Source organism: Peromyscus eremicus, chromosome 14 (genome assembly GCF_949786415.1).
Source record: "Peromyscus eremicus chromosome 14, PerEre_H2_v1, whole genome shotgun sequence".
NCBI lineage: Eukaryota > Metazoa > Chordata > Mammalia > Rodentia > Cricetidae > Peromyscus > Peromyscus eremicus.
In genome coordinates this window covers 10,577,471-10,591,210 of record NC_081430.1, presented here as the reverse complement: position 1 = coordinate 10,591,210, position 13,740 = coordinate 10,577,471, and the positions used below count along the sequence as shown (strand labels likewise).

At 46.2% G+C, this 13,740-nt stretch overlaps 1 protein-coding gene across 3 annotated transcripts; it reads left to right on the top strand.

The window, feature by feature from the left end:
- The first annotated feature begins 10,208 nt into the window (after positions 1-10,208).
- Positions 10,209-12,341, top strand: Arl4a (ADP ribosylation factor like GTPase 4A). Of its 3 annotated transcripts, none has more exons than XM_059279607.1 (2): positions 10,209-10,343; positions 11,345-12,341. In XM_059279607.1, exon 2 carries the CDS (start codon positions 11,431-11,433, stop codon positions 12,031-12,033), a length of 603 nt encoding a protein of 200 aa, XP_059135590.1. In that variant the 5' UTR covers positions 10,209-10,343; positions 11,345-11,430; the 3' UTR covers positions 12,034-12,341. The 3 variants fall into 3 exon arrangements, with proteins under 3 accessions (XP_059135590.1, XP_059135591.1, XP_059135592.1); XM_059279608.1 differs by having other exon boundaries at positions 10,211-10,343; positions 11,348-12,341; XM_059279609.1 differs by lacking the exon at positions 10,209-10,343 and adding an exon at positions 10,816-10,906.
- The last annotated feature ends 1,399 nt before the right edge of the window (positions 12,342-13,740 follow it).

The window sequence follows — 13,740 nt, the reverse complement described above, 5'->3', positions numbered from 1 at the left end:
ATCTGTGGACATCAGAGAATTGGTAGGGCATTTCAGCTGTGTTTAACCGAACCACAGATATTTTAAACTAATTATCTGATTTAATAAGGAAACAGTGACCCCCCCTTTCCCCCATTTCCTCTTTTCTTTGGAGTAGCATTCTTCTGTTCTTGATCACAAGCTATCCGTGGATTTCTGTGTTTGGACATCCAGTAAGGACATTACCGGAATGATGCTATCAGCAGGTCCTCCCATATACAATGGTCCTCTAATGGTACAGGTTCAGTGTTCTGTTGCTGTAAAGAGACACTGTTACCATGGCAATTCATATAAAAGAAAGCATTTAGTTGGAGTTTGCTTACAGTTTCAGAGGTTTAGTCCATTATCTTCATGGCGAGGAGTACGGCAAGGTGCAGGCAGACTGGAGTTCCACATCTAGATCAGAAGGCCTTGGGAAGAGAGAGCTACTAGGCCTGGCTTGGGCTTCTGAACCCTCAAAGTCTACCCACAGTGACACATTTCCTACAAGACCACACCCACTCCAACAAGGCCACACCTCTTAATCCTAAGTAATGCCACTCCCCGATGACTAAGCATTCAACTATATAAGCCTATAGGGGCCATTCTTATTCAAACCACCACATTCCACTCTCTGGCCCCCACAGGCTTGTAGCCATATGATAATGCAAAAGTGCACTCCGCTCAACTTCAAAAGTCCCCAGAGTCAATCACAGTCTCAACACCACTTAAAAGTCTTAACTGTAACTCCTTGTAAAATCAAAAGCAAAAAGCAGATCACAACATGCAATGGCACAGGATATACATTACCATTCCAAAAGGGAGGAAAGGGAACACAGTGAGGAAACACTGGACCAAAGCAAGACCACAAGCCAACTGGGCAAACTCCATTCTGCATCTCCATGTCTGATGTCAAAGCGCTCTTCACATCTCCAAGGTCTTTCAGCTTTGTTGACTGTTAACACACTTCTTTCTCTCGGGTTGGTTCCACCCCAGGGCTGCAGCTTTCCTTGGCAGGTATCCCACGACTCTGGCATCTCTAGCATCTTGGGGTCTCCGAGGCAATCCAGGCATCACCTTCACACCTTTACTCGATAAACCTCTCTATGACCTTAGCTACACCTTCAGCCCCCATTCCCACCTTTTACATTTACCACAAATAACTCCTACTACCAGACACATTAGTAAGGAATTCAGATTTTATGGAACACTTCAGGAAGTATAAGGTAGAAATTTAGGGTATTCTCTGCAGAACTGAAAATACACCCACAAGAAATTTCAATGATAAGGACAGTGGAGGAACAGAATGTACTGTAAAATTCCTACTGACTGCTAAATTAGTGCTGATAAGCAGTCTGAATTTTTTAAAAAAGTTGTATCTCAACTGAAAATATATAACTTTGTGAGTTACTTGGGAGCTAAAAACATTGTTTCTAAATGTGCTAGTTAGTTTTGTCAACTTGACACAGCTAGGTTCATCTGAGAAGAGGAAATCTCAGCTGAGAAAATGCCTCCACCAGACTAGCCCACAGGCAACTGTGTGGGGCATATTTTTGCTTAATAATTGATATAGGAGGGCCCAGCCCATTGTGGGTGGTGTCTCCCCTGGGTAGGAAGTCCAGGTGGTCTAAGAAAACAGGCTGATTAAACCATCAGAAGAATGCCATTACTCCTTCATGGTCTCTGCTTCAGTTCCTGCCTCCAGGTTCCTTCCTTGCTCCCCCCAGTGGACCTTGACTCAGGGTGTTTAAACCAATAAACCCTTTCCTCCTCAAACTGCTTTGGTCGTGGTCATTACTGCAACAATAGAAAGCAAACTAAGACACTAAATATGCATGTTGTTTCCCCCAAAGTGATACGAAATCAAGAGAAGAAAACATATTGGGATGAGTTTGATATCTTCATCTTATATTCTGTCTTGCCATTTAATATCAGAAACCCCACTGGCACATATTTATAGATCCCATCCTCTGAGCCTCTATCAGTCAACAGTATGATCACTTGACAGTTCTGGAAAATGTCATACAAGCAGTTTTTGTTTCTGTTTTGAGCTAAGAGGGCATGTTTCTTGACACTCTCTTCAAAAGGAAGCTTCTAGTGATCCACTCTTCTGTTTCCTTCTTCAACAGCTGGGAAATGATGAGTACTTGGATACCCTTGTTGAGCCCAGGGACAGAAGCCAGTAGCAAATGGCAGAGTTCGTTCCCTGTGCAACAGGGTCTGCCCATTTTAAGACAGGCAAACAGAAAGAAGAACTCCCTCTCTAAAGCGGATCTCCTTACACTGTAATAGAAAAACTGGTGCCAAAGAGGGGTTTGCTATAAGGGTGTTTGGCCCTGTTTTAATGGTAGACATGCTGAGAAGTCTTAAACAAGTATCATAAGCTGGGAGCACAGCTATCCCTTTTTAGCTTAAAAACATCAAGAAAAACTTCTACCAGCAGTAACTAAGAAGGCAGGTTATGTTCCTCCCGGGAAAAGATGAGAAAAATTCAAGATACTAATCAGAATGGACTGCTCTTTCCAGCTTTCAGTGGCATTCTCCAAACCAGGGACCAGGTAGGGGGGCGGGGGTGGGGGGCAGGATTAAGAAGTTAAACAGAAATGAAAAGAGCTCTATATTCTCAGCGTGGGGAATGCAATCTGAATTGACTGAGGATTAGCAACTTGGAAAAGCCAGTGGTATCGTAAACAAAATAACAGTAGATAAAGATGTCACTCAGACCTGGCTCAAGGACTTCCAGAAAAGTGAGCCAAAGCAGATACAGAATCAGATGAGTGTGTTTTCATACTGAAGGTAGCTGCTATTAGCGCAACAGAGAAAGAGCTATTAACCCTGTCAGGGCACTATCCAGACAAAGCCTGTGGCTTCTACCACATGCAACTCTCTGGAACCACACAGACCAGAAGTCTTCTGTTTTTGAACAAATTTATTTTGCCAAAAATTTGAATGCTTGGTCTACAAATGCCTATGATTATTTGACCGCTAAACTCTTTTTGAGACCCCAGTTCTCTATCAACTGAGAGAGTCACGCTGAAACACGAAAACACAGGATTCCTTGGCCACCCCTGATGTCTACGGTAGAAGAGACGTATGCCTTCCAACACATGCTGGAGATGTGATCCAGGGCATTATAGGGAGGAAGAACTTCCCAAAGGGCAAAGTCAGGGGAGAGAAAGACAATGGGCAGGGGATTTTCATGTGGAACAGAGTCAAATTCATCAATGAACTCACCAATTATCACAGAAGGAACTGAAATTTTTGCCCCGAAAGTTTTCAGCAGTTTGATAGACAAATGAGTATTTCTCATTGTTCTTTTCTGACTAGCAATTTGCACATAGTTCACAGAAAAGAATAAAGGGTCCAAACAATAAAAATTTTGTTTCTCTAAGGTATTCATAATTAAATTTATAACATAACAGAAGAATCTTTTTGTTTGTGAAATAGGCAAACACTAAAATGTGAAAACATTAGAAGTCATGAAAGGGTGGATTCAGGTTTATCAGCACACTATTAAGGGGTGCACAGAATAGTCAGGTTGTTTTGATCCACACACAGTGGTGTCTCTATTTAAAACACACACATAAAGCATCAAATTGTCAAACATAAGTAGTAATCTAAAACCAAAGGTATTAGAGTGACAAGCTGGCACACTGGTGTTCTTTCCAAGTGATAAATATATCATATTTGTGCAATATTTGTACAATATTTGTGCAATATTGAATATTTAGGAAGGGCAGAAAGACCCAGAAGTTCACCGTCAATAGGAGTCAGCCTCATCTTTGCTGATTCCAAAGGACAATGCTTCACTCAGTCGGATGGAAATCCTGCAGTTAACTGTGTCTTGAAGAGCCATTTAGAGACTCACTGCATTGAATCAACCACAAGCCTTAGTGATCCCATTTCCTGGCTCAACTACTTGATCAAATAATTTCCCCATTTATTTTTGCCATCATACTTCTATATGTTGAGTGTTAGTCTCCACTAATGGCTAGAGACTCTAAGTTAAAATATCAAGGATCTGCATGTATATGTTTTATACTTAGTGAACGTGACACCTGTGAATGCCAGGACCCTGGAACCTGGTCCACCCGTGACAGCCCTACTTTCCCACCTAACGGATTGCTGGGACTCTTCATCCAACACTGGCATGATTGGTAAGCACCCCTCACCCACTTCTCCACCTCTGGTCACTACCCACAAGTGAGGCTTCGGTTCTCGAGCACAGTCCTTGCCTTTTGGCTTTTCTTGAAGTCCTGGTACCAGGCAACTGTCTCTCACTTGGGCTCTTCGCCTATTGGGCCCTGCTTTTTTGGATGATGGTGCACTGAGCAACCTGTGCCTCCTCGTCGGTCCTTGCTGAACTTCTGGGATACTAAAGATTCCAGCCCTTGGATCTTCTCTACCTCACTCATGGAAAATGCACCTACCACTCAACTTAAGGGCTAAACTTATCTGCCTTTGCCCCAATACCCCTTAGATATCAATTCAAATGGCCACCTACCAGTTCCCCATATTCCAGTATTTCACAGGACCTTTTCAACTTCTGCTGGCGATCCAATAGATAGAAGGGGGTACCCTGTTTTCAAGCTTGTTCCAAGCTTTCTCTCTGTTCTTTCTTCCTGCTCTACTCAGCTCCTGCTAGCTGGGAAGCCTGCTGCTGTGCATCCCTGTTACACTGCATTTCCCCTGCTCAGCCTCTGCCAAAGCAGTTACATCATCACCTGTCTCCAGGTCCTTTTCCATGGCATGGGGACCCTTTAAAAGTGCCCGCCAGACAGAGCTCATTCTCTTTGCCTCGTCTCTTGCCTCTTCTTCCTCTCCTTGCCTCTAATTCTCTCTCTTGCCTCTTCTTTTCTCTCCTGCTTCTCTTCCTCTTGTCTTCCTGCCTCTCTCAAGTCCCCACTCTGATGCAGCCTTTCACTCTTTGGCTCTTCCCCTCCCAATAAACCTCTTGCACGAATTCTGTTGCGAGTGACATGTTTGCTAAGTGGCATACCTTGGCAGAGCCCTCCAAAGGTACCCACTTCATGCTGGGATCCCACCCGCCTGCTCCACCTGCAATGACCTGCTCTCTTCACCTGCAACACATCTGCTTTCTGATTCCCTCTCTTCCACCTGCAACACATCTGCTTTCTGATTCCCTCTCTTCACCTGCAACACATCTGCTTTCTGATTCCCTCTCTTCACCTGCAACACATCTGCTTTCTGATTCCCTCTCTTCACCTGCAACACATCTGCTTTCTGATTCCCTCTCTTCACCTGCAACACATCTGCTTTCTGATTCCCTCTCTTCACCTGCAACACATCTGCTTTCTCATCCACCCACAGCTTTGTCTTCCGTTCAATGTCAGCAACTGGGTGTCTGGCGGGGCTATCTGCCTCTCACTCTTCCCTTGGATGTGAGACTGGCCTCAGTATTCCTTGGACCAGGCAGTTGGGGAACTGAGAAAGAATTTTCCACTTTCTTTCTCTTTGCTCCAAGATCTGCTTGTGTCTGTCTGCTCTCTCTAAATTTCCTGTTTAGGTCTGCTGCCACATGGCGGTCAGAGATGGAGAAGCCAGTTTCATCTTGCTCAGCACACACCAGTTTTCCCTTTCTTTTATTCAACTCCTGTTTCATATACATGTGTGTGTGTGTGTGTGTGTATGTGACTTGGATTACATTATATGTGTAAATGTAAGCTGGGTTCAATTCTGTGTGTATGTGTAAGTAACTTGGATCCAACTCTGTGTATGTGTGCATGTAACTATTGTTTAGAAAAACATTTTAAACAGCAACCACGTGGCTCGTCTCCATCTCGGATAGTGACCTCGTCATGATGTAAGCAGTGGACTTTAGTACGTTGGTAGAAATGTAAAGTTATATGTGATTCAACTCTGGTTTAGAATATACTCTTTATGGTGATAAAAATGTAAGGTTATAAAGGTCTATTCAGATTAACAAAAGCTAACTTAGAGATTTACACCTAAGCACTCATGTCTTTGCTAAGTGTTCTACACTAAGCTTCTAGAGAATTTAAATAAGTGGCGACATGATTGATAAATATTTGATAAACAATATGTATATATAATGGAGTTTCTGGTCCCCCAACAGGGTCCTTTTCCCAGAGTTGGGCAGAGGCCCCCATGGCTTGTCCAGGGCAGTGCTGGCCTCTCTGCTCCCTCAGTACTGCTCACAGCCCTTTCCTCCTGTTCCTATTTGGCCTGGTGAGCTTTCCCGTCACTTTTCCTCACCTTCTCAGAAGACAGCCTTACCAGTTTGGTACAAACCTGTTCTGTTTTCACCCATGGAATGGCTATTTTGGTTCTTTACGAGATCAGAAAAGAGATAAACTCACAGAACAGATTTCAATGTAACTTTTTACTACTGACTGCCCTCAGTAACCAACCACCTGTGTCTCCTGGTGAATGGGATAGAAAGATGGTGTCAGGATGATGCTGTGGTGATGGAAAGGACCAGGTGCTTTAAGGTTTGTTTATGTGAAGATAGGAAAGCTTGTGTGCTGATAAGCAGCAAGTCATCTGAGATGTATGAAAGAATGAAACATGTTCCAGATTTCTCTCTCTCACTATGTTACTGTTCACAACCTTGACATTAATTGACGGAATTCTGATAAGCTATTAGTCTAGCTCTGGCAGAGTACTAAACACTCCACTCCACTACTATAGCATTATAGCCACAAGTTCAGGATTTTAAATTCCCTTTGGTTGCTTTCTAATGTGTCCACAACTTAACTCTTTTTGTAAACTTAAAGTTCTTGTGAGCTCCAGGGAGTTGACTTGGATCCACTTCCAACAGCATCTTGCCAGGTCCAAGCAGCGCTAGACAGTTCCACAGAGCCTAGACAGCACCCCAGCTTTCTCAGGTCCTGCAAAGATGACTGACACGCCCCCACCCAGGTCAGCAGGAAGCACTCTTGAGAACATGGCACCCTCAACCCCGCTTCACCGGCTACCCCCTTTCTAACTCCTCGCCTTTGTTTTGTTTTGTTTTTTTGAGACAGGGTTTCTCTGTGTAGCTTTGGAGCCTGCCCTGGAACTCGCTCTGTAGACCAGGCTGGCCTCAAACTCAGAGATCCACCTGCCTCTGCCTCCCGAGTGCTAGGATTAAAGGTGTGGGCCACCACCGCCTGGCCTCCTTGCCTTTTTATAATAAACAAAAGATGGGAATGTTAGCATTTAGGCACCTGTGCTAGCCTGCCCTTAGGGTCCTGACAGGATATATCCTCAGCTGCAGCCACTAAGAACACCCTGTGCGCGGTCGCTATGTTTCCTTATAAAAGGCGGGCCTTGCCCACCTCCCATCTCTTTCTCTTTCTTCGCTCTCCTCCCCAGGGACTAAACCTTCCACGTGAGCCCTGGTATATGGTGTGACTCCTTCCAGTCATTTTTAAAATACAACACAACCCATGTGGTGAAGAGTTCTATTAATATCCAGCTAAAAATGGCATTTCTCTTTCTATCCATTTGTACAAGTATAGGGCTTGATGCTATTTCCAGTTCACAAGTCAGAAACCCTATTGAAAATCACAGTTATTATGCATTTGTGCCTCTAAGAGATCCATTGACCTGTTCTTTCCACTTGGAGATTCCAATAAAACTGTATTAAACAAAAAGAGCAGAAACACAGCAAAGGTTAGGAAAGACATGCTACTTTCAGTATGTACTTTTAATATTATGTGGTGGGTTACGGGAGAGAAGCCGGGTACCACAAATATCAGAACTGCTCTGAGGTCTGGGATGTGGCTAAAAACCAAAGTTGCTCAAAATGGCTTGTCATGAACTGACCAGAGTACTTACTTGCAATACGCTCATCAGTCCCTGGTCCTCCTTCTGGTGGTTCTGACTTGAGAGGTACTGAGCTGGATCTGGAAAACTGTAACTAATAGTAGTTCTCAGGCCCTCGTGTCTGCCTAAACTTGTCAGTGTCTCAGGATAGTTTCAAACTGGCATTTATTTAGATAGAGGCAAACAACTTAAGAGCTGTAGTTACAAACACAGTCCAACAGATGTCAGTATTGCCCTCAAAACTACAATCACCCACAGAAGCCCCAAGTGTTCCCCGAGGCACCCCAGGGCATAGCAGGGCAGTTTTTGAACTACAGCCCAAAGGTAACATCTTCCTGGGATAGCAGATAAATAAAATACCTAAACAGGCTCTGTGCAGCAAAGCAAAGAGTGGGTTTCAAAAGCATCGTGGCTTTTAATCATCTTAATCATTTATATGGCTACTATTACTGCTTATAGATTAAGCATAGCAAACATTTTTCTATACAGAGGTACAGGGCAAACACTTGAAGCTTTGTAGGGGCACAGATGGTCTATATTGCAGTCTTTCTTTCTGTTGGGGCTCTCCAAGAACATGAAAACTCCTAATCTCTCAAATCCAACTAACAGGCTGGGGGTCTGCTGATGGCGGTTGCAGTCCAGAGCCAAACTGTGAAGCACAGGTGATTTCTGCAAGGCTGGAGTGTCAGTGTTTGCAGACCTCACCTGTTTAGCTGCGAAGACTGCAAAAATGGCACTGAGCAAGGAATACTTGAAGGGCCCACTTGATCTCAAAACTATTGTAAATGGTGGGATTTTACTTTACATTAAGAAGATTTGCGAGCAATTCTAGCAAGAATTAAAGAATGCCTGTTAAAATTCCCAAGGAGAGCAATTATTGCACTAAAGCTTTTCCCACTTTTAGGCTAATGACTGTAAATGGCTAACGAGATCCCATACTTATAATGATCTTTAGCTCAGATTACATTCAATAACTTGATAGAATATGTCATTTGAGATTTCTAGCTTTTTCTTCCAAAATTAGTGATGCTATATTAAAACTAAGCACTGAGCTTATTCCTTAGGTTTTATATAAGCTACTAAAAACGAAACAAAACAAAACAACCCCCCCAAAAGAACAAACAAACAAAAAACCAGAAATAAGGCAGTGGTGGCACACTCCTTTAACCCCAGCACTCAGGAGAAGAGGCAGGTAAACTTCTGCATTTGAGGCCAGCCAGATCCAAGGCTACACAAAGAAACCCTGCTTCGAAAAACCAAAACCAAAACCAAACCAAACCAAACCAAAAAACTCAACAGAAACATGCCTTTCTGTGTTATTCATAAAATAAATACCGCTGGCAACAGTAGTCTTGAGAAGACTAGAAAATTTCTTAGGGAAGTTACAATCTATATTTTTATTAATTTTATTTTTTGTTTGTTTGTTTTGAGTAGGAGGTCTCACTATGTAGCCTTGGCTGGCCTGGAACTCTATGTAGACCAGGCTGGACTTGAAGCACCCAGATCCACCTGCCTCTGCCTCCCAAGTGCTGAGATTAAGGGCGTGTGTCACCACGTACCGTATTTTAAAGTACATTTTAAAAATGCACCATTAGTATAGTTTCCAAATAAAAATTTCCCATGGGCTCTACCGGGCGTTAATACCCCTTTTCTTTGTTGTCGTAAGTACTCTGAAAGGATTGCTGGTCGCATTCTGTAACTGGCTCACGGATCAACTTGGTTCCTTCTGTCTCGTGAAGAACGGAATATTCGCAAAGGGTCAGTTTGCCTTCCACTGTCAGACACCGAGGGGGACACAATTACATTCTACGTCTGGCGGAGAGCGCGCTTCTTCACTAGTTACAGCTTACGGGCTGCAGCTCCACCACGTTTTTCTTGGGCCGCTGGAAACACTCGGCGTTTCAGAGTGCATTTCCTCCCCCGTTTCAGAGTGCACCGGTTCCGCTCCCAGCGGTTCTGGGGCGCAGCTAGCCTCCCGCAGAGGGGAACGCTCGGCTTACAAAAGGCCGGGGGTTGCCATCCCAGCCGGCCCGCGCTGGGGAGGCCGCCCCGTGACGTCAGGGGCCCGCGGGGCCAGTGTCCTCCAGCCCTCCGGAGCCTGAGTCACCGCCGCCGCCGCTGTCCAGAGGGTGCCAGGGCAATACCGGCGACGCCCGCCCGCCCGCCCGCCCGCTCGCACCCAGCCCGCGGCGGCAGAAAGATCGAGAAGCGGCGGCCGGAGCCCCGCCCGTCTCCGCCGGGCCGCGGGCGCCGGGGAGGGTTGGAACGTGACCTTGTTTGGGCGTTGCTAGGAGACGCGGCCCGCAGGCGCGCACCCGCGCGCGCGCGCGACCCCCCACGGGCGGGCGGACGGGCGAGCGGGCGAGCAAGCAGGCAGGCAGGCGGGCGCGGCGCGAGGGGCGGAGCCGCGGCCGGTGGCGAGGCTGGCGAGCACCGTTAGCGGGGCTGGCGCGCGGCGTCGGCCGGGCCGCCGTCAGGCCTCGCCGCTGCCCGGGGACGGACTCCCCGGCGGCTGACCGCCGCGGAGGGCGGGACGACGGAGGACCGTCCGCCAGGTGAGTGGCGCGGGGTCACGGCCTGGGGAGGGGAGGGATGCGCCACTGCCGGAGCCGCTCGGCGTACCGAGGCGGGAGGGCGCGGCCGGGCGAGCCCCTGCGCCGTGGGCGAGCCCAGGCGCGGTTGGCGGCGGCGGCGGCTGCGGCTCCCCGGGCTGTGACAGCGTCGCTGCAGGTGCGGACGGACAGACAGACGGACCTGCGGCCCCGCTCGGCTCCCTCCGAGACGCCGCGTTCCCCGCTTAGGGCAACAGGTGGTGCCGGAGGGCCGGGTGCGAGCCCGGCGCGGCCGCCCTGGGAGCGGCAGGCACCCCCGCCAATTAGGGCGCCGGGGCGGGAGTGGCACGGCCGCCCCGACGCGCTGACCAATGGGATCGCGGGGCCGGGGTGGGCCGTGGGGGTGGGCGGGGCCGGAGCCCGCGTCTGGGCTTCCCGGGGCCGCCGCCGCCGCCGCCGCCAGAGCTGCGCCGAGGTCTGGGCGGACCGAGCCGCGGCCCGATCCCCGCGCCCACAGCAGCGCCGGCCCATGTCTCCCCGTTGGGATCCGGACTCCAGCCCGGGAGGTGAGAGCGGTGGTGCCGGGGAGGGGGGCCTGGAAAGGGATCCCGGCTACGCGGTGAGACATGCCGGCTTAGATCTCCCCGATAGGGTTGCCGTTTGTTTGTTTTTTTTTTTTTTTTAGTTTTCTGCCAAGAAAAGGCACTCCGGTGGATACGGTGACGTGCACCAGATACTGGGGGCTTGGGTTGTCTTCAGAATACGCTTTTGAGGTTCGGGGAGAATAGAGACGAGTACACGTTCCTGCCAGTAAGGGTGAATCGGAGCCTTTTGGTGATCATTATTCATCGTTTGTTTTGGATTTCGTGCATTCCCAGGCTCATCTGGTGTGTTGACTTACAGCAAGTTTTAGGAAGTTCCCCGCGGTGCCTGTTTTTAGAGAAAGTAGAGAAAAACCCATTTTAGTGTGCTCACAGTAATAACATACTCGTTTCCTCCCCCAGCAGTCTCGTAGCGCGATCACCCAGGAAGAGACATTGTAAGCAGATAAGAAGAAGGCGTCGGTTTGGGACACCATTCGCAGCTGGAAATGGGGAATGGACTGTCAGACCAGACTTCCATCCTGTCCAGCCTGCCGTCCTTCCAGTCCTTCCATATTGTCATTCTGGGTTTGGACTGCGCTGGGAAGACGACCGTTTTATACAGGCTGCAGTTCAACGAGTTTGTAAATACCGTGCCTACCAAAGGATTTAACACGGAGAAAATTAAGGTAACCTTGGGCAATTCCAAAACAGTCACTTTTCACTTCTGGGATGTAGGTGGTCAAGAGAAGTTAAGGCCACTGTGGAAGTCGTATACCCGGTGCACAGATGGCATTGTGTTTGTGGTGGACTCGGTCGATGTGGAGAGAATGGAAGAGGCCAAGACGGAACTTCATAAAATAACTAGGATATCAGAAAACCAGGGGGTTCCCGTGCTCATAGTGGCTAACAAACAAGACCTGAGGAACTCACTGTCACTCTCAGAAATCGAGAAATTGTTAGCCATGGGTGAGCTGAGTTCATCGACGCCTTGGCATTTGCAGCCCACCTGCGCAATCATAGGAGATGGCCTAAAGGAAGGACTGGAGAAACTACATGACATGATAATTAAACGAAGAAAAACGTTGCGGCAACAGAAGAAGAAGAGATGAGTGGCATCCTTTGTGTGGGTGTGGAATCAGTGTTCCTTGGGCTGACTTTGACCAGTTGAGTGTCTACGGCCTGCTTTGCCTGTCTGCCCTCCTGGATGCTGTTAAAGCTTTGTTTTGTTGAACAGTCAGATACCCAACTCTGTTGCCTTGTGAAGATGAGTAAATGCAGGGGTCTCTTCTCCCTGACCCACAAATTTTTTGGTACTGCCGTTTTGGGAAGCCAAAAAAAAAGGCTGGTAATTGACCAAAAAACAATTTTGTGGAAATATTTGACCTGAAGTTAGTGAAATAAAACTTTGAAGAGTGTATATGCCTAATGTATTGTGCTTGTATCTTTTTGGGGGAAGCCTTTGCCAAGAAGTTGCAAAACAGTTGTAAACAAAAAATGCTAATGAATGGAAATGTTAAGGTAGATTATTGTATACACACACACACACACACACACACACACACACACAGTTAAATTGAACACACTGGGATAAGAAGGAAGTAATTTCTTTTTTGAGGTTTTGGCCAGATGATTTTTAATGTTTTTCTGGAACCAATTTTAATGCTATCTCTTTAATTCTAGACAATGTTTAATTTAGTTGGTCCAGCATCAGTAAAAATGTTTGTGGTATATTCAAGTGCATGGATTTGTTTTCCCGACAAGCATGTTTGGGTGTGTGACCTTTAGAAATAGCTATGCATCTATTGACACAGGTCTAAACAACTTTTTTGGGCCTTAGAGCTATTGTAGAAATAGTTCATTGTGAGAACTGTCACTTGAACCTAAAAATGACTCCCTAATATAGTAAATATGAGCATGTTGACTAAGTGCATATGCTTGGATACATGAATGGATTTATGGAGAAAGTGTTGGTGAAAATTTGGTCAGAGGGAGTTATTGTAATACATAGTCTCTAAAATAAGAGATACTTGTTAAAAGTTAACACGATACAAGTTAAAAGATACTTGTTTTATTACTATTTGCTGGCTGGAAACAGATTTTTTTTTTCATATATTTTTGTAGCATATTGGGAGGGATGAAAGCTTTAATATCACCTGATGCTCTGTGGAATGAATATGTAACATACCTTTTGATATGTGCTCTGAGCTTTAATTTTTTTGTTTATCAGCTGAACACTATTTCCATAGCTTTCTAGCTCTGATTGTAGGAAACAGTGGTACAGTGCTCCAGATAGGAATTAAGATCCTAGAAAATGATGGAGAAAGTGGCAAAGCCATTTCAAGACAATTAACTGGTGCTGTTTGTACTGTAATAAAAACAATGAAATTACAGGGAGGAGAGAACTTTAATTCTTATCTCCAGGAAGAGACTTCTTTCCAGTAATCACATATTAGCAGATCAGCATATTTCCTATGTCTGAAGCCAACAGCTGTTTGCTCTGAATTCACCGAAGGAAGTGCACTTTAATAGCAGCTCTCATTTTGGTTTTGAGCTTTTAATTTTTTTTCTCAGTGACACAACTGAATTTTTGGAACCTGAATTCTTGTTACAAAATGAATTAGCTCCACGTGGAACTGTCATGTCAAATGTACCTGCACGAGTGATGGTCGCCTAGAATGTTTGTAGAGCTGTGGATACTAATTACCAATCAATGACGAGGCATTAGGAGAATAGTCTGGCTTTGGATTGCCACTTCTGCTGCAGCTTTTAATTATATATGTAAAAAGGACTTTTATCAGCTGGGCTATTTAGTTTTA

Bases quoted from the DNA above. Each gene is read 5' to 3' on its own strand.
- Arl4a (XM_059279607.1), top strand. From the start codon at position 11,431: ATGGGGAATGGACTGTCAGACCAGACTTCCATCCTGTCCAGCCTGCCG.